Source organism: Mycteria americana, chromosome 12 (assembly GCF_035582795.1).
Source record: "Mycteria americana isolate JAX WOST 10 ecotype Jacksonville Zoo and Gardens chromosome 12, USCA_MyAme_1.0, whole genome shotgun sequence".
Classification (NCBI taxonomy): Eukaryota; Metazoa; Chordata; class Aves; order Ciconiiformes; family Ciconiidae; genus Mycteria; species Mycteria americana.
Window position 1 is genome coordinate 2635764 of NC_134376.1, and position 27931 is coordinate 2663694.

At 46.3% G+C, this 27931-nt stretch overlaps 1 protein-coding gene across 3 annotated transcripts in view; it reads right to left on the reverse strand.

The window, feature by feature from the left end:
• The window catches only part of LMF1 (lipase maturation factor 1), a 207722-nt gene extending 181816 nt beyond the window's left edge, over nucleotides 1-25906 (reverse strand). Inside the window, exons 1-3 of one of the 3 annotated variants that reach the window (XM_075515558.1) lie at nucleotides 25684-25901; nucleotides 14985-15294; nucleotides 199-209 (exon numbers count right to left, since the gene is read on the reverse strand). In XM_075515558.1, coding sequence (XP_075371673.1) covers nucleotides 199-209; nucleotides 14985-15294; nucleotides 25684-25879 — 517 coding nt within the window. In that variant the 5' untranslated portion in view covers nucleotides 25880-25901. Of the gene's footprint in view, nucleotides 1-198; nucleotides 210-14984; nucleotides 15295-25683 lie in introns of those variants that run through there. The other 2 variants (XM_075515559.1, XM_075515561.1) reach the window with 2 other exon arrangements.
• Between the last annotated feature and the right edge of the window lie 2025 nt (nucleotides 25907-27931).

A 27931-nucleotide genomic window follows, 5' to 3' on the forward strand; every position in this document is an offset into this window, starting at 1 on the left:
TTTACACCAGTTCTCCTTTCCTTAAGGGCATATGGGCAGAAAGAAATTCAGTGAAAGGCAGAGAATAGAGACAATCGTAATTTAAACGTTTGACAGAGAGAGATAGAGAAAGCAAGCTAGAGTAATGTAAAAGCTACATACCCACAAATGCACCAATACATTATAACTGCAGATTTTTTCTCATTTTTATTCACTTACCAAAGGAATACCTGCAAAACAAAATGAAGAAAAAGCAAAAAAATTAAAATCTCAGTTGATCAGTTGTAGGAACCTATGTCTCCTAGTAGTTTTATTTCAAACTTCACACATTTTGAGTTTCAAAATGCATCTGTCAAGGAGTACGGCAACATGCCTGAACCATGTAACATGCAACTCAAAGGCACTAAATGGTAAATTGCTGCTACCTGGAAATGCAAGAAGAGCAAATTCCCTCATTTCTGGGCAAATTAAGCTGTTATTTAGCACTTCAAGCAATTGGCCACCCTTCTTTCAATAAAGACACTAAAGCAGCATGCCCAGAAGAGACAGCACAGTCCCAAATCACGACAGGCTTCACAAAGGGCTGCTCCTCACCTTCCTTCTGACTTGAGAAACTCCTCTGAGCGAGCAATCTAGTTGATAGTGCAGCTTAACCAGGTTCCACTACAAGATTATTCATTTATGGTTTCCAAAGCATGCTAAGCACTTCCCAGGCAGAAGGCAACAACTGAAGTTGTTAAAAACACAAAGCATAATGCATACTTCTGCGCTGATGAAGCCCACACTGCTGAAAAGCAAGAAATTACTTCTCGCTGGTGAGCTATTCGTTGGGTTTTCTTCCCTTCTGAACACAGAAAAGTCTAGCACCATGCCATCTGCTAGTTGCATGCTGTGTACTAGATGCTCACCAACCCTCAGTGTCTCAGGAAAAGCGATACACGCTTACTGCGTCATTTTCATGTGAATTTTCGCCACACTCCGGTGCATCATTTAATTTGCTTTGTTAATTGGTCTTCTCATTGAAATTACAGTTAGCCTTAGCTACAACATAGTGATTTTCTATAAGATTACCAGTTCCGATTAAAAGTAAAACCCAGATGTTAACAAGTTTTAAGATGCTGTTCTCCAACAGACAGCTTCAACAGACAGTTTATACCCATTATGGCTTCAATCCCACATCAGGGCTTTATTATTTGTATCTGCAGCATATTGCATTACACTAACCAAAAAAAAAAAAACAAAACCAAAAAACAAAAGACCAAACCCAAACAAAAACCAAACCAAAAAACCCAGAACCCCAAAACAAAAAAACACCTGAGACTTTTAAAGATCTTCAGAAAAATTTGCTCTTACTGAAAACATCCTGAATAGGTGAGCAAATTTCATACTCATACCATGTAGTTCAAATAGTTCTAAAATCCATCAATCTAAATATTTTACTACATATTTAACAACAATTTCATACAGGGCTACTGAGGTATAGAGAGCAATAACTTTAAAATGCGCAATAAGTTTTAACTTTCTTAATAAAAGCGGCTCTTTATAAAGATATCTGTCATTAAGGGCAACCTAACTTTGCTATTCTCCACCACAGTTGTGGTGCAGTTAAACATAAACTTGTACGAATTATTCTTATTTCTTGGCAGAAGTTAAGAACCCCCTGAGGCTCATTTAAAACACACACACAGAGACACACGCAAAATGAGGAATTAATAAAATATTGTATTCTTCTGAACCACATTAAGTTTTCTGACGTGTGTCTGTTGCTGATTACATCAATCTAGGCTCCATAACTTGTCATGTGATGACAGGCAAACACTTGTGAATTTATTTCTCTGAAGAAGCCTGCGATACAAATGCCAAGGAAACCAAACCAAATGGCCCACTCCAAATACATAAAAGCAGCAGGGCTTCTTGCAGGGATTTTTTTATTTTTTATAGGTACAAACAGGCAGGTACCCAATTCCTGCAGACTTCAGGTTGTAGTCTGGAACCTAATCACCATTTTTCCTTTTCAAGGTCCTCTTCCTTGCTTATATGGAGTAAACAGAAGTGTTTATGAAAAAAACGTATTTTTTTTTTTCTACTGCCTGCCTTGCCATTTGAAACATTACCGACAGATAATGACAAGTAAAAACATGGATTTGATTTTGCGGGTTTGGGGTTTTTTGGTAGATTTCAACAGAGTAACTTTTGATCTGCACATTGTCAAACCCAGAAATTTTGCAAATTCAAAGTATATTCCATTCAGATTTTCTAAATCAAATTAAAATGTGATGTCATTTCTGTTTTCTGGTTGGAGAAACAATGTAATTAGCCATGACTTGTCATTAGAGGCAAACTTCATGTCACACTTAGAAAGACTGTAAGTATCAGCTGGGAATCATAAACATCATCAAATATTTGGGTTAAATTGTTTTCACCACATTGTCATGCTGATTAATTCTAGCTCAAGTATATTCCTGGAAAGCAAAAATTGATAGCAAAACATCGTTTAAACTACATTAAACTACATCACTCCTGAAGAAAATACTTTCCGCTGTCAGTGCCCGTGGTGAAGGCAGCGTGGAGCCAAGCTGGGTTTGAAGACTCGGCTCTGCAAGAGCTTCCCCTGTCTCCAAACCACACGCGGGCACCACCGTGCAAACGAACAGGGAGCTCCCAAACCAACCCAGCAGAAAACACAGCCTTTTCTGTATAACATCTTTTTTTTCCTGCTTGCAAAGCATGCGGGATGATGGTTTCTATTTGTTTGAGGAGGAGGAAAAGCAGATCAGCCAGACTTGCCCAACAAATTTACATTCCTTCTCCACTCACCTACCCCATAGCCACACAGATTATTTCATGCAAGAGTTGTCTGAGACAGGGACCCCTCTTATTAGTCTGTAAAACATGACAAAATTCTAAATAGAGTCTATTAAGAAACAGTACTAGAACATAGACAGGAACTCTTATCCTTACATCTATTGATGCTTACTAGGAAAATACATCTGTATTTATAATCCAAAAAAAAAGAAAAAAAAAAAAACAGTCCTACCCACCATTCACATCCCAGCAGTGCCCAACACCACAAGATCCTTCCAACTAAACTGATTTCCACAGGCAGGATAATTCCCTGCTGCATCCCTAATCTACAGCTGGTGTTAACAGCTTCTCTCACTGTTCTCCATGGAGAACATCCTCTACGAAAAGTGAACCCAGATGTCAACTTTCATCTCCATTAGGAATCTCTCTCATTCTCTGGGCTGTATAACTTGGGATGGGGGAAAAGGTATTTGGGTAGTACAGACACATTTTCTATTCTCCATCAGGATACGGCTCCAAAATCTGCTGTAACGAGGTTTCCACAGCAGCACCTCTGCACAACAGAAACCAGGTAGAAGCTACACTGTGAGGTACCCCTTCCCTGTGAAGGATGGAAATGGGACATATTAACTACCCTGGCCTTCCCTCCAGTACCCAGCCAGGGAGAGGAGGAAGCAGGGGATCATCTCCCCAGGAGACAGCAGCAGCCTCAGACTGCAACGGTCAATCAAATGGACACACAACTGGCAGAGTGAAGAGCTTCCTTCCAAGATTTCAGTAACAGGGAAAGCTGGATGCTGCCTACCATAAATCCAGGCATTGCATTAGGGGAGAAAAAAAGGGCTAAGCCATGGAAGTATAGAAAATGTGGAAAATCCAGCTGCCCCAAGACAGGACTGACTGTGGGAATCACCTCTGACAGACTCCTGTCTAAGCAGCGATGGAGACCCCACCTCCCTCTCCAGGTACTCAGCCCAGTGTTCCTCCATATGTACATTTAGAAGGCTTTTCCTTGTGTCTAACCTGTATCTTCCTCTCCACCATGTAAACCACCAGCTTCTTGTCCTATCCACGCGGAGACAGCGAGCACAGAGAACAGCTAATTTCCATCCTCTCTGCTGCTTTCAGGCACTTGAGGATCTTTGTCTCCTTTCCCAGTTTTCCTTTTTCTCAACTAATCAAACGCAGGTCCTTCAGCTTTTCACCACAACAGGCCACTTTCTTCCCTGCTGCCGAAGCTCGTGCCTCTTCTCTGCCCGGCGTGGGGCCGTAGCCACTTCCAGCGCAATGTGACAACCAGACCCGAGATGCTGGCTGACACCTCCCAGCTCCGAGAACTGGAAAACCTCATCCACTGCTGTCTTGCACATGACGCTCCTAAAAGTTACTGGTTTACGTGCCTGAAAGCTTGTTTGGTGAACCACAATATACCAACCAAATTAAAGCTGTAAACACTTCAGGACAAAAACACCCATCTTTTCAATGTATATATATGTACAGTACCTGGCACCTGGGGATCCACTTCCTCAGCGTGCTGCCTCAAAACAAAGAAGCCAGTTGGCAAACATCACTTGCAAGAGACTGAGAGTCCATCAAAATGAGATGACAGAATTAGTCTAGTGCACCATTAATTTCAGAACATCATTAACTTAAAAGTGTGGGGGTACGAAACATTTTTGACAGCTGGTTTCAGTTGCTGCCAAGCCTTTAGTATTGCACAGCGGTCGTGGGGGGAGGAAATAAGCTGGAATGGTAGTAAATGAAACCACTCGTCTGGTTTCTGGATTCACTTTATTGTGGTCACAGATCTCTTTAAAAACTGGGATTCTGCGCTCTGTAATTACAACATCCACATTTAAATGGAAGGAACAGGGATAACATTAAAAAAAGAGCGCTCGAGGATGAGGTTTACTCCTTGGTTCGCACATGGTGCTGGGAAAGGTGCCTGAGCAGAGCTGGAGCCAACCAGCTGATGAGGAACGGGACGGCCACCCTCCTGGAGCCACGCCGGGTGCTCACACCCGCGCCCACTCCGCGCAGCCGCAACGCGGTCGGGCACTGCCGCACGGCTCTCCCCACGGCCGAGCAAGCGGCAGCTCCCAGGCGGCAAGCCATCGAAGCACCACTTTATTTTCCCCTTGCGAGGCAGGGAACCAGGCTTGGTTAAGAGACCAAATGCGAATTACCCAGCTAAGCCCCGGCATTCGCCAATTGTTCTGTCCATCTCATTTCCAAAGCTAAAAATTATTACAAACCCTGGCTTACGCGACTGCAGAATTTGCCAAACTCAAGTGAAGTTTGCTTTGGTTAAATCCTTCCAGTGCCAAAACCAGATGCTGAAATGGCAGCCTCGGGAACCCTGCTCTGAGCTGCTCCTTAAGCCGAACGGTGAGTCCAAGGCAGGAAAGGTGAGAATGGGAGCCGGCAGCAGGAAGGCGACCGCAGCAGCACCGCAGCTCCTCCACCCCGCTTTGCCCTGCCAGAGCCTGGCAGGAGCCACGCCAGGCTGCCCGACCTGCCGAAATCGCTGCATTTCCCTAGGCAGAAATAAGGTTGAAAAGCACATGCGTGGCAAGTGGAAACAGACACTGATGGAAAATAAAGTGGTCAGCATCGGCTTGAACACACTCAAGCCCTAGAACAAGAGGTCAGTCGCACTGCGGTGTTTGGGTGTGCGTGCATGCACGGGGAGGCAGCACGAAACGAGCGCTGCAATCCTGCTTTTTCAAGACCAGCAGCAGAAAGGTTTTGTATTTCTGCTGCCAGCATGCTGGCAGATAAAATCCCAGGAAAACTGCATGTCAGTAATTCCATTCCTTGATTAGAAGAAGGAAAAAAAAAAAAAAAAAGAAGAGAATCATTTAATTGCATTAATGAATCTCTCTCCAAAGGTTGGCCCCCCACCGCCAACCATTCTGCAGACTGAGTGCGATACCCCATTAAATGAAGAAGTCTGCAGCAAGGCTATGGATTTCAGTGAAAGCATGGTCATTTCCTCTACACCAAGTTCATAAAGACATGAGTTATTCTAATGCAAGTTTCCACCTACTTTCTACCCCAGACCCTTCCCCCAAGAGAGCTTGCTTGTTTTTGCAGTCGCTTGCCTCCCCTTCTCCAGGACAGAGCTGCTGTTCACCCAGACAGACCTGGAACATTTCTCCAGTAACTGCCCTGCAGCTCAGCCCTGCAAATAACTCTGGCTGTGCAGTAACCCCAGCCCAGTGATGAGCCGGCACCACTGGTAGCAAACACTGTTCTCAAGAATAAATTTCTGGATTAAGACCCTTAGGGAAGTTAGTAAACACAGATCCCACCACGGCTTGGACCCTTCCCTAACCCCTGATTGCTTTTCGGCTGTACCAATCACTGTATTAACATTCTTTCCAACCACAGCTGTTTGAGAAGTTAGATGAGTTAAACAACATGAACGTGTGCTGGACCAGACTGGGTGCATGAAGCTATCCGGCAAGTTACAGTTTAAAAAAAAAAAAAAAAAACACAACCAAAAAAAAAAACCCAACAAAAAAAAACCCCAAACCATTATTCATTCTTTTCCTAAATCTTTCAGCTGTGGAATCAATACCCAAGTCTACATACTGGATACAGCTGGCAATTAGATGTGCCAGATAATAAGCAATTAAAAAATATTTGTCTCGGTCTCTGGCAAAGCCCTGTGGTACATCAGACACTGCACAGCCACGCCACTAACCACATAATCTTCTGATAATTTCTTTGCTCTCATTTTCTCATCGGCCGTGATTTGCAGAAGTGATTGGAATCTAGAGACAGTTTGTGCAAAGGAAACAGGGGGGTGTTATTAACTGGCCATAGAGTATACGCAGCTCCCTGCGTGACGGCTTTACCCCATATCCCATTCCAATTGCCGCTGACGTTTTAACATGGTCTTCTCATGAAATCAAGTTAGGGGCAGGGGAAGCAGGAAGGAGGTGGAAGAATATCGCTACGTGCCTTTTGCTGACATTTGTTGTGCTATCAAAGCATTACGCTCTACGACGTTAAGTCATTTTGTCAGGCTTTCTGCAAAGCGAAGCAGCAGACACACACCACTGCGTTTCTATGTTTTCTTAATACTAGATACAGGTAACAGTCCTGACATTTAGACAGAAGCTATTACTGGGATTAACGTGATAAAAGGTTATGAACCAGGACTCAGAGGGCAGTTCCACAGTGCACATTTAACAGACAGAGCACGTGTTGGGGCAGAAGGAGCTGGCTGGCAATGGGATGCTCATGGGAGCAGCGGCAGACAGCACCCGAACACCCGGGGCACGCTGCGGTACGGACAGAACGCTACAGCCCCTACACACACCTTAAGGGGACCCTCAGCACAATGCTGTTTTCTACTGTAGACAAAGTCACAATCTCTTCTACATACAGTGAATTAATTTTTATAGATCTCTGGCTATCTTACAGCAGATTTAAATGAAAAACCATCCTCCAAAGGTGCTATTATTAAGTGAAGCAAAGCCAGGAATTACAGCAAGTCAAAACAATACATGCAACCAATCAATGTAAAATATTTAAATTCCTCCTTAGTTTCCCTCTTTTTAAACCTATTTAAGTTCCTACAAGTATGCACATTATGCAGATGACATTAATCTTAGAGGCACTACTTGCTACCAAATGAACAGCCTCAGCAGTAACGCTGCAATCTCCATGCTGCAGCTGCTCAAAAAACCCCAGCACACCATTTTACCAAAGCCTCTTCTCTTGTTTTTCATATCATGTTTCAATGGCAAGTTAGACTTGCCGCAGGTCAGTTCTTCTCCAGGAATATATTCACAGAAGCAGGCAGCGACCAGACCCGGTGCAGCCCGAGACCCCACCGAAGCGTCCCTTGACAGCCCTTAAGGCTTTTGGCAGCTCCTCTTCTACTGACAGCTCATGCAGATCTTCTCAAATTCATGTCATAGCCGGACCTGGCTTCTTAATCAGGTTCATCTCCGCCTGCCTTTCCAGTCCACACCACTCTCACAGACTAATGCACGGTTTTTGGAGTAGATGTGGGCAGGAGCACACTCAAACCTCCTTGGACATCCTATGGCAACTGCATTCTTTGCCCCTACTCGCCCCTTTAAAAAACCCAGCCTAAATTAATGGCATACAAGCCATTGCTACCTGCATTTAACTCAACTGTCTCAACCAAGACAAGTAACCTCACGTTGCAGAGCACACATTTACAGGTCTTGGGGACTAAGGAAGGCCAGCCATCCACGGCATCACCCTCCTCCTTCCCAGCCATGCTGAATGCCAGGCGAGTAGATGGCAAGGGGCTGGCCCCTCTCAAGGACTGCTGCTAAACCGAAAGCCAGCCTAGGGCAGGGAGGGGAAGCCTTACACATGCCGAGGGCGGGGGGGGGAAAACACTAAATGATTCATTTCTGACATCAGCCATGATTAAATTTTAATCTCTCAAAGAAAAATATGGTTCTCATTAGCCTCATTAGTTCCCAGTTGTACTGCAAGGCAACAGTGTCACATGGTATTAATCTTTGTTTTCAGTAGTATGTCCTATCAACTGCTCACGGCTGCTCACAGCATTCTTTGAAACCGATCCGCTTCCTCTCTTCTGTGCGAGTAGGAAGTGCCAAAAAGCAGCTCCCTTGACAGGAAGGATGACCCCCTGAGATCCTTCAACTTTTGGTTTACGTTTCTAGAGATAATCTTTTCTTTCTGGGGAAAGAGGGAGGGGAGTTTGGAGTAAAAGGGATGCGAGGCTGCGATCCACAATAACAAAGAAATTCCTGAGGTTTATTGCCAAGGCCAGGGCCAGATAAAGGAATAAGATATTCTAAGTTTTCTTGTTGTTGTTGTCATTGGGATATTTTGGAGAGCTAGAAAAATAAAGCCAGGCTGCAAAAAGGGTTCTTTGCAAGCGGGTTATTTGCAAAGCCCCTAGCAAACTTCAGATGACTCCAATTTAGCATATGCATCAAGGTGATATTTGTTAATGCGATTCATCTAAAATCCTAGATACTATTTTTTTTTAAATACACAAAATTGTACACTGGATTCAGCCACAACATTCATTTTTGCTTGCACTTCAAACTTTAATATCTGTAAAGCTGATATCAATTAAGTCTTACAGTCCCTCAGTACAAGCTTGTATTACTTCCAGACAGGCAGATAAAGCAGGATATAGACTGATGGAAAGACCTTGCCAAGGTCACACAGTTAAATACAGCCCGACACATCCATTCCTGCCTGTACAGTGAGGTCTCAGAGAACTTCCCAAGTGAACCACGTGTACTGATGAAACCCAGGACATGCAAGTTCCTATTCCCTACTTGCACAGCTTCTGATCTTTTAGTGTTTGCTTGCTTGGGGGCAGTCAAAAAAGTCTTACCGAATTACCCATGCTACTTAATAAAATGTGCATTAGCTCAAATGCACCCGTGTGCATACGTTCATTCACCCTGGATCTGGATCTGGTCTCCTGGAAGCTCAAAGGGGGATTCTTCCATCTGTATTTTGCATGTCAGACTAGGACTCTCCTAATCCTAAAATGAATATCTCCTTAAGTGCTGTGCCCTCATCATAAGAGGGTCACAAACCAGTGCACTTAAAAATGGGAATGATGTTTTGCCAAATCTAGGCCACAATTCACACGCTGGCTGTTTTACAAGCTGGAATAAGAAACTCAGAAGAGATCTGTTTCTAACCTTTACTGGATAGGATGACACTAGACAAAAACCCAAGTGCTTTAGACTGAAAAACCAAAGCTGTAGAATATAAGAGGAAAGAAAGTGGGGAAGAGGCCCATTTAATGGCTACTAATGCCCTCCTGGAGAGTGAAAACACAGCCCTGAGCATCTCATCAGCCCCCCAGCATTTAATGAAGTTCAGCCTGAACCAGTCACCAGTTCATCCGCTAGCACACAGAAGACTGTGATTAAAGTCCTGCATAGGTCAAGTGGTTTTTAATGAGACATATAAACCACAAAACCTCCATGACATACAAGTCTTTCTTCTTTCTCTGTTGTAAATGAACTTCTGAAGATGGTAATTTAATTGCAATTAAATTACATGCCTCAGAGACACTCTTTCATGACCTGCAGTATACCTGTCCCTCCAGTAAGTCCTTAACAGTAAAGTTAAAAGCTATTAATATTCTGTTCAATCAGCTAAACATGAAAAAACACCAGGCATTTGGGGCCAGAGAGAGGCATGTCCTTCCCTCCATGCTCTAGAAAAGTCTTGCAGCATCTGCAACTTCTTGGAAACCACCTGGGCACGCAGGCTTCGAAGGGCACGTGAGCACAGCTCAAACGGCACTTGCCCGCCATCTCTGGGGTCGTACAGTGGTGAAGCACTATTGGCTTTCATATTCCTTGCAGAAAAAAAGGTGTGCTGCTTAGTCTTATTTTACCCTAAATACCTGTTAGCAGTAGCTCCACCAACATTTTCCACAAGGGAAGAACACACTGAAAAGAACCCTGTAGCCACCTCATGCTATAACGTTTTATTTATTGGCTTGTTTAACCTATTCCCTTGAGCTCTTGTAACTCTACCAGAATCTTAGTCGTGAAAGAAAAAAAGGCAATAGGATTTTAAAAACCACAATTCTAGCTTTTGTATCAAGTGTCTTACAAACTGTATCACTGAATTCTCTCTAACAGTGGGCAATATGCTTTGTAAAATGAAACAACACGATAACCAAGGGAAAGGAAGGGTTTTCAGATGACATTTGAAAATGCTGGGGGGGGGTGGGGGGTGTTCACTGAGGAAACAACAGAAGAAGAAACAGGAGATCAGTGGCAGAGTAGTTTAAAAGTTTGTTTATATAAGAAAATGTAATAGCTCTCTGGAGACACCTTACTGTGGGATAAAAGTGATTTTATTCCAGAATTACGAATTCACTTTAGAAGTGCATGAGTTATTCTGGTACAAAAATGATTCAACTTCTGCCGGAACACCTCTCCCGGAGAGCTTGTCCTAACAAAGGACCTCTACTGCTGACGGTCCATCTCTGCAGACATATGCCCCAGCAGAAACCGCAGGGAATAAAACCACAAATGGAAGTTTCATGAGGTCACCTGCAACAAGTATTTTTACTTTTAAACAAAGGGGCGGCTTTTCCCATTCTTGTTTAAATGTACGACAATCCATTATATTAATATTCAGGAGGGAGGAAGCGGGGAGAAAGGCAAAGCCATTTGTATTGGACCTGCAGAGCTGCGCTGTTCTTCCAGTGACTGAACCGAGACAAGCAGGACTTGCAGCCTGCAAAATGGACGGGGAAGTATGGGGAATTCCCACAAAATCTTTTTAAGCAACTTTAGCTTCATTAAATAGCTTCTATTATACTTAAACTGAGACCACTTTTTACTATTATTGTTTTGCTGAAATTAGGCATAGTCTGCAGAAATTAGAAGAAAAATGAAGGCTAAAATTAACATAATGATCAAGCACTTCACCCAGCCTATGGGTCAGACATTATGTATTTTTTTGCACTGGCAGATTTTTGGATTCTTGACAGTCTCCTCCTACTTCATAAGGAAAAGTTCAAAATGGCAGAGAGGGGGAAAAAAAAAAATCCAGTATTTTAAGACAGACGCACTGAGCTTGTGATGCAAGTGCAGCACCATCATACCCATGCCCCACGACCCAGAGAAAACATCCAGGTTTAGTCTGAGCAGACGCCGAATACCGCAGCTGTTTTGGGAACAGAGTGCCCAGAATTACAAAAGCTTCCCTGTGCATTCCACTGTCAAACTTGGCAAAGGCGATCTTGGCCCTGCATTTCACAGGTGCCAAAATTAATACGCTGTTCTCTGAAAGCTAACCTAGTTTTGAGACCCACCGAAGTGCATCTGATTTCAGACAGTTCACCTGCACTTTGGCAGAGCCAAGGGTAAACTGGCAAAGTCAAGAATTCAGGGCCAGGACAACATCCTGGCCCCAGTTCTCAGGATTTTAGGTCGTCAAAGTAATCCTTATCCCGCAAAATCCATCACAAAGAGCTCACATCAGCCCGTTCCAGGAGCAGCTTTCTCCAGGGTTGTAACTCCCTCAAAGACCTTTAGCTGGTCCCTTGCCGTGCTGTCACAGCAGGCTCAGCTGTCCCCAGGCACACAGCGTATTCCCCAGCTCACAGGTGGAGGTCGGCAGTACCAGGGCAGGCAGGCAACGTGTCCTGCCCTTCAAAGGAGACTGTTTGCTCTTCTAAAGCTTCCTCTGACTCTGAGCCCAAGCCAGCTGGACAGCAGTTGAAAGACTTGCTCCTTCAGCAGCGCCCGGTATCTGGAGACTCCAGCCCAAAACAAATAGAAACATTTAAAATTAAAATAGAAAAAGAAAAGGCGATAAAAGGAATAAATTCTTCCTCACTGGCCTAAAGAAGAGAACTCTCTTCCTCCTTATCACCCCATATCTTGCTTGAACTGGCTTCCCAGGCAACTACTGCAAGGGATTTTTCTGGATCGGATCAGCCCACGGGGCCGTGCCGAGCCCAGCAGTGCCGGCTCGCAGGAGCCCACGCCTGCCGGCTGCAGAGGAACACTAAGAAAGACCATACAATAACTACAAAACAATGTGGCCACAGGAGGAATTTCTTCCTCATTTCAGACGCCTCTTTGCTGAGCTATCTCGTAACTCTGATCAGGAATGCCTGACGACGTTGTCCTTTCCCCCCTTTATAAGAAGTCACTGTGGTCTTCAACAGATGCTTTGGAGAACAATCAGAACTCATCAAAACCTCTCAGTTGGCCCAAATTTGGGAGTAAGACAAAGTTAATGGACCATCTAACCCCACTACAAACCAGTGTGAAAAGGGAGTTTTAAAGCCAGCCTTAGTTTTAAGGCCAATGCTGCCACCCACCCACGATCAGCAGCAGAATTCATGAGATTTCAGGTACTCTCAGCTCATCCCTCGTGCCATACCCAATTCCCTGAAGGACGGTGAGAAATTAGTTAATCCCCCTTTGCTCTTTCCCCATGTTTACTTGCAGTGTAAGTTCCTAGCCACCCAGCATCCTCTTCTCCAGGAACTGAATGTCACACTGTATGCACAATAATAATATGGCTTTGACCACCCAGTGACCCATTTCGGAGGATCTAATGAAAAATGTAACCACAGCTGAATGAACTGTACTGCTGGGTTGCTTTGATTCTTTTCCCTCACCCCTTTACAAGAAGAACCTAATTTCCTGTGTAACATATTTGATGCCACAATTAAGAAAAGATGAAGTTGAGGCAACGCCTCCTATCCCCCCCCACCCTTCCCCAGAAGAACTTGACCCATTCCCTTGGTGTGTTATTGCTGTATACCAGGAGTCACCTGCCTGTGCCAGAGTAACTTTTAAACTCCAAACCTGAAGTAGCAAAGGAGGAAAAAACATAGCCTTATCTCAAATATCAAGAGTCAATTCCTTTCAACCACAGCATCCACAAAAGGCAAACTCTGGGCTCTGCTTGCATTCCTGCTGGCCAGCTCATTGTCTTCAGAGCTGCAGAGACCTAACGCTTGGCCGTGAGCTTCTAACCACCCTCAGGAAGAGGCATTTGGACATGGTCTGCTGGACACCGGTGGTGGTTCACTGCAGCAGTGGAAAAAGGCTCCCCTCTCTATCGCCCACCCTTTGCCTCTCCCTTAAAGGCCTGAAATATGACAAAACAGCCACGTATTCAACAGGCACAACTGGATTTCTTTTGGCAAAAACTCAAGAGTTCTGCAGGACTGTCACCCCTCCAGCACCAGCGGAGAAGACATCACACCTCTGCCTTCAGTCTGCCTGTACCAGAAAAAGCAACTGGGAGCAGAGCACCAGCACAGAACGCAACTGCCCGACACACAGAGAACACATTCCAGCTAGCTTTTTTTTTTTTTTAAATCAAAACTATAATGACATTATAACACTGCTACAGCAGCGGCACCAGTACACAGAGCGCTCCAGAGCACCTTGTGGGCACTAACAAAGAAAGCCTGTCATGCTAATGTCTTAGTTAGCCCACTACTTCAGGAGCAAGCCAGATCAAACCTTCAGCCTCGGCAGTCACTGCAGGTCCAGCTTTCAGCTACAAAACCTTTGCAACTTGAGGGGGAGGTTGTTAGGGTTTTTTTTCCCCCCACAAACAGAAACGCAAAGGGAAAGAAGCCAAGGAACACATCCAGATTTCACTGCTACAATGACACAGGCTCCTGTATCTCTGGAAATGAGAGCAGGACGATGCTTGAATTCTTGCCCTGTAACATAAAGCATCTAGAAAAACAGACAAGCGATTTTGGAATAACTTGGAAATGGGCAATGGAAAACTATCCACCAAGTTATTTTTCAAATTTTGTGGCTTGCTTTCAGAGTCCTAAGTTCACGCTGAGTTAAGAGCTCAGAGAATAGAGCTTTTCAGAAAACTGAAGCTGTTATCCTTCACCCACTTACATACCATCTGGAGTAGGATAGGAATGAATGGGACAGGACAAGACGCAGGGCTGCCCAAGCACATGCACATCTTAAAATTAAATTCACCGAGCTCATCTATACAGAAGGTGTCCTGTAATGTGTTGTAGAGCCAGAACATCTCAGTGACACGGCTGTACCATGTTCACAGCTGGGGCACCCCTTCATGGCATGACTTTTTACCTCCCCAAAGTTACCATATTACCTCTGCTACAGGCAGAGAGGTACTTGAAGAGGTCAGCTAATAAAATGTGGTTTCCTAAGGGCCCATCCTCTTAAAAGTAATTGATGCCTTGACAACTGTGAGGTCCACTGAAAACCTTTCACTTTGCGTCGCAGTCTTTCCCTGCAGCAAGGCGATGTGCAGACACTATTTCTCCTTTACTTTTTCTCCACAGGTTTTATGTACTCATCCTGAGTGTTCCAGTTCTCCTCTGGATAGAACTGAAAATTGAGAAACCATCTCAAAGGTAAGTACTAGGGGAATTCCCTTGCAACAGCCATGAGGGAAAGTTCTCCACAGCAGGGACAACGTGTAGCATGGCACATTATGCAGCCAATTTGCCTCTCACAGAGGACAACAGAAATCAGAGCAGATATCCCAGGTAGGAGAGAAAGCAGGAGCATGCCCATAACTCATTTCTGCCAAATGCTTTCGTTATCTCAGATTCCTACATCGCTCCTTACCAGATTACCAACCTCAAATGGTAATAGAAAGTCAATGCATACAACAAACAGCAAGAGATTACAGAGAAAAACAAAGCGGAGAGATTGTTAACCTACCAGATCTGTCCAACATTGACCAACGAGAGGTAGAGAACCCACAGGACAGCCATGAGGACCATGTTTGCACATCCAGTTACCAACACAAAGGCTGAAGTTGCCAGGCCAAACAGGGAGAGGTAGTCCAAGATGCTGTCCATGTCTGACCAGTCCAGAAACCAGATGATTGTTGGTGCGTAGCTCAGAGCATCCAGGTTTATCTTCCCTTTGAAATACTTTTTGACATTCTGCAGGTACAGTTTACAAGGGAGCAGCCCCTTCTCTCCTATTAGCTGCTTGTTTTGATGATACGCCACCAGGAAGGCCACAACTAGAGGAAAACAAGGAGAGGGGAAAAAAAAAACAAAAACGGTATTAGAAATCATCCAGGCTGAAGTACATATTTTGAGTTCAGAATTACAGAAGTATATTCATGCCTCGGGAAGGAATTTATTCACATGTCCTCATCTCCATTAAAATACAAGACAGTCATTTCTACTAACCACAATGCAGAAGGCAGAGGAATTCTATTAATACTGTCTCTGCCTTCACACCAGGAAATGGCACAGAGTCTGTTTTGAGATAATGTTCTTCTCAACAGCTGTAAGGGACATGCCACTTGCTTCAGGCAAACTCAACAGTGCACTTCTGGGAAAAGCTCCCTGTAACTGAGCGACCTGACCCGATGTAGAAACAGGAGGCTCAGCCCAGCTCTGTTAGACTCTGTGTGACCCTAGGTTAGTCACATACGCTATTCATCTCCTAATGCAGATGAGGAAAACAGCTTAATTGCACTGCAGCATACAAGTGAAAGTAATGCATTAATTTCAAGACTTTCAGACAGAATTTCCTTTCTACAAAAAGCACTTGGAAAGGAGATACCGAGAAACCCTCTGTCCACGCACAGATACTGGGGAGCAGAGCTGAAGCAGCCAGAAGAGCACACACAACTCCCTTCAGCTTTGCAGAAGCAAAGACATAGCTGTACTTTCTGACCCCTCCTATTTCAGTTTCACAAAACGTTTTGCAGTGTAAATAGACAACAGCTCCAGTATGGGTTTTGTTGTTGATGGTGAGTTACAATGTCTGCTGCTCCCAGTACAAATAACCCACAGCAGATTGTGCCTGCAAGGTTATACGTTGACTTAGAGGACAACATACCTCAATTTTTACAAAACACTATCTGTGCATCTATCAAGCATTGGATTTTTTCCTTAGATTGAAAACACTTAATATTCCAAAATATTGTTAATGAGACAGCTTAAACTCATACACACCATTTAAGAGGCATCTAAAGGACACCTTAATTCTTCTGGCAGCGTAATGGTTAATGGTTATCCACCGCAATTGCAAAAGACAGTAGTTATGCTATGAGGTGACCTTCTGGATCCTCTCACATACTGGTAGGTTGGAAATACAAAGTCTTAATACTTTCCTGTCCTCTAAATTGCTGCTTTTTACATGTCACTACAGCTCTCTCATTTATAGTGTCTATGCTCTTGCACTGGACAATCTTAGAACAGCCAGATGCTTTTTTTAACAGCACATAAGCAATTTAATTACAGATTATAGACCTAGAATTTGATGTTCTACAGAGAAAGTTGGTCGGCTTCTAGGGATTATCTCATATTTTAGGAATCTCCTCCAGTTACCAATTTGCAGTTCGTAACTGCAGTAATCTCCATTTCTCAGAAAAAAATGACGAAGGCCAACATTTCCTGATTATGCTCCATACATTTTGCTCCCAGCAGCTAACTTGCCCATCTTCCAAACATTATCCAAACACCAGCCACGTCACATGCAGCAATACCGGAGCTCTTGCGAAAGCCCAATCTGTCTCCCCCCAGTCTTCCTAAGTTAATGATCAAATCTGTTTCCTTCCTTATCTGAATACTGCCATTCTGCAAACAAGAATTCTGGTGTTCATCTGGGTGGTGGCTCTCACTGGGAACATGGGTGGAAAGTCTACTTGAAACTATACCCCGAGTTCAGGCCTGGCTTCCCCTTTTGTTGAAGTTCGACTAGCAACCCAAAGCCTGCAGCCCCAGGGAATAAAAATAAATGTCCTGTTCCCCCCAGACACACACAAAGGTCTCCAGTGGATTTCAGTTAATCCACTTAACACTCACTCCATCACTTTGCACATGGCGTGTATTTTGTTCTCATGTGAAAAACCACTAAAACTCACAATCCAATGCATATCTGAGGTCACTGGGAGGGTTCCCATTGATTACAACAGATCCTGAAACACAATAAAGTTGGGGGTTTAATTGGTTGCATCTCTTTCCATCCATCTTTTACACACAGTGAAGGATTTTGCAAACTAATAAAAGACACACAAAATATTTTACTTGGTTATGGACAGGGAGGGACAAGAGAAAAAACTGATCACAACACTAAAGAATCAGCTTTGGACCGCAAATTAAGTGGTTTATACTTTAGAGTATTCATATTTTTCTACCAACACTCTGTTCGGCACAACTGTAGAATCAGAAAGCCTGACACATGAAACAGGCAGAAATATAATGCTTCTGAGCCTCAGACAACTTAATATCTTCATTTTCGGTTTTAAAAAAAAACTAAAGACCAACTCTGCCTTAAAACTCCATGGCTTGATTTCCCTTGATTAGCACTGCAATTTGCTGCACAGTTTTCCAAAAGTGCTAATCAAATTCACCTCTAAATGCTACAGAAATTGCTGCCCCAACCCATAACTGCTAAGCAGGTTTTTTTCCCAAAAAAATCTAAATTAGACCCCTGCGCAGTATGCAAGATAAACAAGGAAAGGGTAAATTAGGAAAAAGAAACTATAGCAATTGCAGAAAAGTACACATTGTATGTACAAAATACTGTACAGCCTTTTTAAGTCTGAAAGCAGCAAAGACTGCATTATAGGTTGGCATGAACTGCACATCTAAAGATTGCCCAGTTTGGGCTCCACAGTGGTTTTCTCCCAGAGCACCGATTTCTCGCAAGACGCTGCACTGCTGGTATTTCACATATTATGATTTCACAACTAAATCCCATCAGCAACAGCCCTAATTTGATGAAGAACTCCTCTAACCCAAACCAAATCCTGACAGTTCCACCTACGGTTCGATCCATCGCCCTCCCAAAGCCATCGGGGCCCATGTCCAGCGAGCGCCGTTTATTGCTCACACGTGTGCAGCATTTCCTAGACGTGCTGCTCCGTCCCGGATCCAGCTCCCTCTCCTGGACACTCCCCAAGCTGAGCCGCTGTCTCGCACCGTGCTCCCTCTCCACTCGTCTCCAGCATCTTTTGGAGCACCTTGGAAGGGTACATCCCTTAAGCAGCACCTGCTTCTCCAACCCCACCACCAAATTGTCTAGACCTACTCTCCCAAGGCACCAGCTAAGCCTTCGAGAGGCTTCACCCTGTAGGCTACCAGACACATGCAGCAGGTGAAAGTAAAGACAGATTCTGCAAAGGATTTCAGCAACACAGGAGATGCATAGATCTAGGGGGAAAAAAGGGAAGTTATTTATCAGCTTGTCATTGCTTCCTCTCCCTGAATTCCTCTTGAGAAACTGTATCCTTAAATTGATGACAACACAGACCCTGTTCCCTTCTCCAGGAACCTCCCCTTTGATCTTGGCTTAGTTGGGGGGGGGGGGGGGGAAGTCCCTTTTGCCCCCAAAGCCTGTGCTTTTCTTCCTCTTCCTTAACCCCTATTCTGAAACTCCTCTCCCTTTGGCCTCGTGTTTGGGGATTTTCCACTCTCCATCTTCCCACTCCCTCCAGGTAAACATGGTCAAACAAGTTTCCTTCCACCTTGGGCACTGGCTGGCATGCTCGCTGCACTGCTGGGGCATGGGGCAAGGTTAATTGCTTCTCTTGTTCATCCTGCAGCTTCTTCCTGGCAAGAGGCTGTCAGAGCAGTTCTGTTACGTGAACTAGAATTCATCGGTTAGTAAGTCAGCCTATGCTGGGGGGACCCGCTTACACGGCATGCTGGGTTCAACCACGCCATGGGGTCCAAGGCACTGAGTCCGCTCGAGCAACAGTACTGCATCCACCTCAGCCTCTCCAAACGTTCTGTAAAGCTGTGCTCCTGGGTGTCTGCAAGGTTCATGCCAGCCCAGCCAGGAAAGAGAGAAGGGTCTTACCCAAAGGGATGCTGGAATGGCAAAAGAAAGTCTGAGCAGGCAGCTGCTGAGCACCGCTGTTAGCCAGGCAAGCGGGCAGCGTCTCAGTCACCAACAGAGCTGCAAGACTCTGCATCTTGCTCAGGAGAAGCCGCTTTCCTCCTGAGCAAACCTGACTCCTGGATTTGCAAACTTTGGGCAATGCACTCATCAGTGTCTTCTGTCAGTTCAGGGTTTATTTTTTCCTGCAAGAACAGCACAAACACTTGCATTCCTATGCACCAGGCAGCTTGCCTCCACCAGCACCCGAGCTACCTCCAGCTCAGGCATACACTGCACCAAGGAGTCCACAGTAGATTTCCCCAGGATGGAGCAAGCTAACCCAGGGCCTGATCCAGAGTCACCCACTCCTTCCAGTCTCTTTAGCAGGCCAAACCCCTCAGAATGACTCTCACTTTCTGGTATCATCTTACAAAACCAGAGCGTAACTGAGAAGGGCACTTTTTCAGAGTTCAGGATGCACTTTGCTGACCAGGACGCAGAAGCCGATGTTTTCCCATAGCTATCCTTTCCGGCACCATGGATGGGAACGATGTGAGGCCATGGCTGGGCTCCTAATTCAGGGACATCCCCTGCATACTCCCAGCACAGCTCTGCACACCTCCAAGTCTCCAAACCCAGCATAAAACCCCATCACCTTGCCCATCACCCCTGTGGCTGCTCACTGCCCGGACTTTTTACCCATACTTCCTGGATTTGGGCATCTTCAGCCCATGCCAGTCTCCTCTCTTTCCACCTGAAGCACTTTGCCATTCTTCAGACTATTCGCTCCTTTGCGGATTGAAAAAAAACTCAGCCTCAGAGACTCCCATGCTCCCTCCCACTCGGGAGGCAGACGGAGCCTTTGACAGCTCACATGGGAGCACGCTCCTCTACCTGCTGCGAGCTGATCTTTACATAAGTAATACATGTAAATTGTCATCAACTGCTAATAGACCTTCACTACTTATTCTCACCTCAGAAGGTGCTTCACTGTACTTTTCCATTAACTCCCCCCCCTCCACCTTCCCCTTCCCCTCCCAACCTCCTCTCTCCCCCCAAACTGAACGCGTTCCTTGTTCAAACCCACATGCTACCAATAAACACAACCCAAGCATGCAACACAAGCGTCACCCATCTGAAATGATTTGGTCTATCCATATTGCCCTGTCACCTCAGTTCCTTTCCCCCGGTCCAGGCTCAGCCTGTCATGGTAGGAGAATGAGAGAATCCCATTCTTCATGCTCTGTAAAGATTTAAAGATGTGAAATCCAAAACTTTCCGGTCATATGGCTTTCTCTCTCCCCCCATTAAAAGAAGTCTTAACTTTTACTTAAAGCTCAAACCACAAGAAGAAATGAACCAAGAGCAAAGAGCTTTGCATGAAAACCAAACTACATTTTGCACACACAAAAAAAATCTGCCTGGAGCCATATATCAAGTACACCTTTGACCCAACAAGGCATTCAAAAAAGGCCCTATGCTGGATGCTGGCAAGCTGAGGTTGTACTACTGAAAAGAAGAAAGGGGAGAATATGCATGGTCTTTTCATTATTATCAGAGAAATGAATCAAATAAGTTTTCAATTGATAAATTCCCCTGCAAAGTTTTGCTACACAGAAGCAACAACACCGCAGTGCTGAGCAAAGAGGCAGAGTGAAACCAAGCACCCACTTTTCATTGTGCAACCCTACAGCCACAAATAAGCACACAACAAAGCAGTCTGTCCTTAACGCTTTTTTGTTTTATTGCCACTCGCAGCAAAGCTAAAGACTTTGGGGTGGTTGCTTTGGAGGCGTTTTAAGCGCTTATCTCCCCATTGCCTCTTTGTTTGAAATAATGTGAAAGCAAATAGAAAAAGCTGGGCTGTGGCACTGCTAAAAAGCTTCCCCATAGGACCCAGATTGTTCAAAACCACACCAGCGGCAGTCCAGCCTGCAGCTGGAGGATGCCCTGAGAAGATCCCTCTGCTCCAGACCAGCTCTGGGCAAACAGCAGGCTGGGAGACAGATTCTCTCCTTCTCGGTTCTTGTTCTCATTTCCCTTAAACTATCACTGCTTGCTATGGATTTATCTTCCCACAGCGAAAGTGCTTTGTTCGGGACCAAACGCACTTCGGTCTCGCTTACGCAGCTCTTTCGTGCAGAGTTACATGGGGGGCATGTAGCTTGCTAAGAGGACACAGTGCTAACATACTGCCTTTGTTGTGCAGACTTGCTAACAAGCACCGCGCTGAAATAAAACCTTTCAGAGGAGAAAAAGCGTCTGAAGATGTACTATAATCCTGACTAGGCAAGCTGAAAGCTACTGGGAGCCTTTTAATACAACTGAGGGAAGAGAAGAGGGAAAGTAGGGGAGATGGCAGAGAGAAAGAGAGAGGAGGAAGGACACCGGGGAGAGCCAGGAACCTACAGGAAGCCAAACCCCCCTGCGAAGGCTTTAGATTTCAGAATTAGGAAGAAGTAGCATGAGCCTCCCATAGCTCTAGCTCTGGGGAAGGAAAATACTACTATTAAACAATACATAAGGAGAAAGAAGATAAACTAGATTTAAATAATAGCTTTTCTTTCAAAGCACTCTACAGAGCCTGGCTGAAATTGGGAAGGGTGGTATCTAATTACTTAAACTTCTACATCTGGAATCTGATGATAGTAATCATCCAAAAAGGGCACTTAACAATGATTTAGAAGGAGGGTGAAAGGAGCAAATAATGCACATTTGTTGTCGAGAGCTTTGGGACCAGCTATTTACCTGTAACAGCACTTCCAACAAGACCTCAAAGACTTGCTTTATTTACAATATGCCAGTTCCTGCCGTAAAGAACAAACACGCAGTGCAAGACCAGGACGGAAAACCTTCAAATCTCAAAATGGCATTTCTCCAAGCCTCCCTGTCCCATGAATTACTGTATTAGAGATTGCAGTTAGCCAGTGACGGACAGGTTGCAACGGTGGAAATCTGTGAGACAAGTCTCTTCAATTGGCACACCAGTACTATACAAAGATGCCTCTACAGAAGCAGAGAGAGGGGTCTGGGCAGCAGGGTAAGCCCTACACAATTGTTCTCTTCCTCAGTGTTCAGGGCTGAATTCTGTGTAACTTCACGCTCTCCTCCTCCAGAAGGGTTTTACAACTTGGGCTGCCCACACTTACTTGGTGAAGTGGAGAAAAAGAGGTCCCAGATCTGAAAATGTCTCTGAGGGCTATCAGTTATAAGAACTTAAGTGTCCCCTAATTTACAAGTGCACAGTGCTAGCTACTATTAAAAACAGAATTGCACAGACAGGCATTTCATTTACCTTTGTGCTCGGCTGGGAGGATCTCCCTGGCACAGCCCTGCTGCAAAGAGCAAACTTCACTGAGCGCTCTCAGCTTGGATCCATTTTCCCCTTCCTTCCCATTCCTGCAAGCAGCAGGTGGTTTTGGTCGCTGGCCTCCACGAATCATCAGATCCTTTCCCACCTTCCCATCTCTAGCCTGCCTCTCAGACAACAGCTGCTTTGCCAGGGACTTCCCAGGCTCTGGCTGCTTCTGGAAACCCCCTTCAAAAAAAGGAGAGCTGTTATAACCAAAGGGGGTGGGGGAGAAGGGAGGGCACACAGAAGGACACTTCACACCTGTCTTGCTCTGCCTGTCCTCCTTCCACAGGAGGAGATCCAAAGGGAAAGCATCTCCCCAGCCTGCTCAGGCAATAAAACAGCCTCTCAAGAGTGGAGTGGGGAGCAGGAAGGAGGTGACAGGCCCCCAAATCACTCTTGGCAATTCTGCCCCTCACCTCAGCATCACTGTACACCCCAAATCATGTTTCTCTCCATCCCATCCACGGGGTCCTTCACTCTCCCACCCCTCCCTTTCCACCTAGGAGAGAACAAGCTTTCAGCTCACATGGCTGCACTAATAGGCAGGAGCTGCAATCATCAGGAGGTGACCACTTTCCTGATACTTTAGCACAAGGTGCCCCCAAAGGATTTGTTGCTTAACACAGCAGGAATGAAAGGGTTATGTTTAAAAGGGTGAAATGAAAGAAGGGGGAAAAACATCCCACGACTGAGGAATGTCAAACTGTCACAACGGCATCAACCGTTTCCTCAGCAAGTCTGAGACTCGGCGTGTGCAGAATCGCCGCGTCTGGGAAAAAAAATAATCTGTCAGCGTAAATGGTTCCATCTTCAGAAAAGAGCTTGGAAGAGGTGCTTGGCACAGAGGCTTTAAATTGTTTTCTGCTGTTTCTAAACGCAGGCTCTCAGAAGAGATCAAAAGGCAACCCACCTTCCCTCGAGAGCATCCCACCCCAACAGCCGTGTCATGGTTTTGCAGCCTTTCACAGAGGAATCTGCCTCTTCACAATCTCTCCGTCTCAGACACACCAATTTGTTTCCACTCCACGAGTGCTTCGGTTGTAGGCTGTGCAGCATCTCCCCCGCGCTGGGATCAGAGCTGGAGCCCAAACATCACCGCAAGCAATGGCCCAAGTCAGAATTCAACCTGTCTCAAATCTGGCCCAGGTTTCTGGCTTTGGGTCCCTTGGCTGTTACTCAACCAAAACAAACAGCAGAAATCACTGTTACCTGATCGCAATCAAGCTGAAGTTGCATAACGAGGAGGTAAACTTTTCCTTTCTTGCACCTGCTCTATTACAAAGGACAGAGCCATCCTCCTACCCTGTTCCTTCCAGGTCTGGTACCCAAATCCTTTCCTCTGAGGCTACCCCTGTCGAAAAGGTTTCCTCACTCTGGACTGTGGAAGTATTTTGGGGTCTCCTCCCCGCTTCTGCCACTCCCAGGCATTCCCACTCCCCTTTCCTCTTTCGAAAAGTGCCAAATCCAGTTCTTCTCCCTATTTTCTGTCATCTCGCTTTCACTCACCAGCCTGTCACCTCAGCTTCATCCTCTGGCTTACAAATGCTCACTCTCTCTTTCTCCCTGCAGCCCGTAGCTTGCAATCATTTCCATACCGTAACTCACCTGACCCTGAGTGGGATACTTGCTCCTCACCTCTTACTGCTCTCGTTGTCCCCAATCAGGTCTCCTGCGCACCAGAAGGTCCCATACGTTTGACTTGCTCTTCGCTCTCCTCTGCCTCATCACCCCCTTACCAACTCCCACCCCTCCAGCCACCGCCTCTCCCTTCCCACCTCCCCACCAGCCCTTTCCCATCGAACACGCCACCACTCTACAGGACAGCATTTGGTCCCGGATGTGGCATATTTATAACCCCAAATCCGTGATCAGAAAGCAGCGGCCTCCACCAAACGCACAGCGGAGAACACTAATCAGTTTTTCATAAGGAAACTGCAAACTGAGCTATGGGAAACTCAGCAGTCTGGATTTACACACGGGGGAATATCAGAATCGCTTTCATTTTGACTGAAAGAGTCATAACCCCGCATTTCACCGAGAGCTGAAACCAAACTAGAAACAGAGCACGTGTCAAAACCATACAAAACTACAACTTCTGCATGGTTTTGATGCAAAATAATCTAAGCAGGCTGGCAGCCTACAAATCCTAACGATTTTGTGGACAAATCTGGGGCAAGTTTAGAATTTGTAATGTAGTGTGTTACATGTCAGTTTAGGTTTCACTGTGAATATTTTTTAAGTGGAGCACTAGTGGGCTCCGAGCACGGCTCTCAGCATTCCTTGCCAAAGCGAGAGCCAAACGAGCACAGCCGAGGTCGGAAACCGATTTCACCGTTAACCATTTTAAGGTCACGTCAGTTCTAGGTCCCGACTGGTAGTGCTGGCACCCAAGGATGTCATGTTCCTCTGGTCCTACATAAGATGCTAAAGACCTGCTTCTGACTTCTCCAAGACAAGGAGTTTCTCTCTTGACAGTTAGCTCACAACATCTCCCTTGCAGAAAAAGGACTACCGGCTCCGACCAGCTCTGCTGACAGGTACCAGCCTCGTGGTGTGAGCAAACTCCTTCCAGCTCCACCAACACGGGAGCCCCAGCATCACCCAACACCATCCCAGCCGTCAGCCGCAGGGTCCCCATCCCACCAGCAAAGCAAGAGTTCAAAACAAGAGCCTCTTCCCATTTCACATCTCGGTCGTCCCCTCAAGCTTTGCATATGCAAACATGTACCCCCAACACCCAAATTAAGCAGTACTTTGGCAAAAGGCAGGCAGGGCTTCTCAGTGCAATTGCTGCACGCCTGCCATGACAGGATGGGGCCTGGACCCAGGAGCTGGGGCAAAGCACCCTGCAGCCCCCGTCCCACAAACAGAAATTCACCACCCAGTACAAAGACGGTCACGGGCCTCCTCTCCACCACAGTGGGACCCCGCACCGCGGCACCAGCATGGACCCCCCGGGAGAGAGAGCACCCACCGTCGGGGCACCCGGGGTCTCACCCCTTCCCCGTGGCAGGGGTCCCGCCTGCCCCACCTGAGGCTTTGCAACAGGGAAGGCCTTGAGGGACGGGGCAACCCCAGGACTTCACGGGGTTCTGCGTGGCGACGAGCCCGGCCGCCCCCAGCAGCCCGGGGTCTCCGCCGGGCCGGGCCGAGCCCCCACCCGCTCCCCGGGCAGCGGAGAGAGAAAGAGGCGCGGGGCAGCGCCCGGAGACTCACAGTAAAGCAGGGCTATGGATCGCAGCAGCACGATGCGGGTCAGCCAGAAGGTGCCCGGCGGCGGCGGCCCGGCCCCGCTGCCCGCCGGCCCCGCCACAGCCCGCTCCGGGGCCTGGGGGGCGCCGCCGCCCGCCGCCGCCCGCCTCTGCCTCAGCGCCACGCTGGGCGCCGCCATGTCGGAGCCCGCAGCGAGCATGCGTGTGGCCCGCCCCTCGCCGCGCCGCGGGCTGCCGCCGGGCCGGGCCGGGCCGGGCTATGAGGGCGGCGGCGGGGGCGGCTGAGGCGCCGGTCCTGCGGCTGCTGGGAGGCTGCCCCGGGCCGGCCTTGTCACTACAGCGGGGCCCGGGCGGGGGTTTCTGTGGAAAAATGGCGCTTGTACCCCCGGCCCCGGGGAGCGACCTTTGAGAAACGGCGAGAAAGTGCAAAGTTTAAAAAAAAAAAAAAAAAAAACGGAAAGAAACGGAAGGAGTTGAGTCCAAAACCCTTTGTCCACCTCCCGCCCAAGGAGGCCAGGGCCCTCCGCGGTGCCGCAGCCCCCTCAGCTCACCCCGCCGCGCCCGGGCTCTGTCCCTGAGGAAAAACGTGAAGTTAAATCCCTCAGGCTTCCACCATTTGCCACTTCTGCTGCTGCCGTGACTTCTACTTCATCTAGCCTATAGCCCTCAAGCGCTCGACTCCGCGTTGAGTTCATAAATACTGCTTTTTAGCAAAACCGCTTTAATAAAGCGGCCTCGGCAGTCATCGATGAGTTTAGACGCGCGTCATGTATTCCACTTAAAGTAAATACCGCCGTGCTAAACCGTTCGATGGTCTCCGAGAAAGTATCTGTTATCAGGTGTAACATTATTCAATGCTTTTCAGACTGTAAACCGGTCCCTTCTAAATGCCTCTTTTGTTTTTCCAGTTTCCCATCGCTGCTGCTTGCATTGTTCTCCTTAGAAAAAACCTACATAATGGTGCATTGTATAGGGAAAGAAAAATAAGCTATTTGTTAAAGGCCTCTGGTATACTGCAGTTTCGCTCTCCCTTTGGATTAGCCACGAGGTTTGGCTAGATAAATTTAAATAGATGTAAGCTAATGGTTTCCTTTGTGGGGTCTTTATGAAACTTTTACAGCAAATTCCACATTAAATGGAAATGTCTGTAAAACAAACTGGATAACTGAGGAAATTACTGAGGAAAAGCAGAGGGTTTAGGCTAAAGATTACGCAAAAAAAAGGAATAATTGGAGTCGGGAAGGTAACACGGAACTGGGTCGGTTTTCATCGCCGAAGATCGCTCTGAGATCTGCCAGATGCGCAGGTTGGGACGGCAGCGGGAACGAACACCAAACTCAGCCGACCCCAGCTCGGGGACATGGTGTGTCAACAGCGCCTTGCAACAACGCGAGCTGCAAAGTTTTAAGCCTATTAAACGGCAGAAAAATGTCACTCTAAAGGACCGATCCAACTCTCATAAAAGGCAATGGAAGCCTTTCCTTTAGCTTTACTGGAAGACGGATCAAGCTATAAAGGAAAAAGTGTGATAAAAGGGTAGATGAGAACATCAAACGACCTCCTCGCTGTTCTGAGTTCCTGCTGGTACGCAGCTTTGTCTGGACCGTCATCTGTGTCGCGTTTTCTGCTCCCTTACCTATTTACTGACAGCTTTTATTTTCATGTCGCGATTTTCCCTCACGTTCCCTCTTTTCAAAGTGAGGTATCGGACAAGAAAACAATGTAAAAACCGAACAAGTAACGCAAACAAGATATTTAAGAGCGAGGCTCTGAGCCTTAAAGGCTCAAAGGGAAGGCGATTCATAAATGTCAGGCCGACAGGCAGGCGCTGAGGCATCATTGATGCTGATCTTCATTCAACAAAACGCGCGCCGCCACGTCCCCCCGCCCGACCCTATTTTGCTGTGTTCCAAACAGCTGCAAAAGTGACAGAGAAACAAGCATTTACTGTCACAGCACCCAGCAGCTGTCCCCACCAGCACCTCAACCCTGCTGTCCCTGGCACCCTAAATTACTCTGTGTTCATTCAGGTCTAGTCTTTCGGCCCTCTGGCTGCCAGGAATTGGGTTTAAATAAAACAGAGAAAGTGAATGTGCGCAGAAATAACTAGTTTGTAAAGCAGCATTAACATTTGGGGACTCCTCTAAAGAAAACTTACATTCAATTATGTCTAATGCAGTTATACACAATCCCGCTGAGCATTCAGCTGCGTTTGCTAAGAGAGATGGGGATCTTGCAAAGAATTTGGGAGC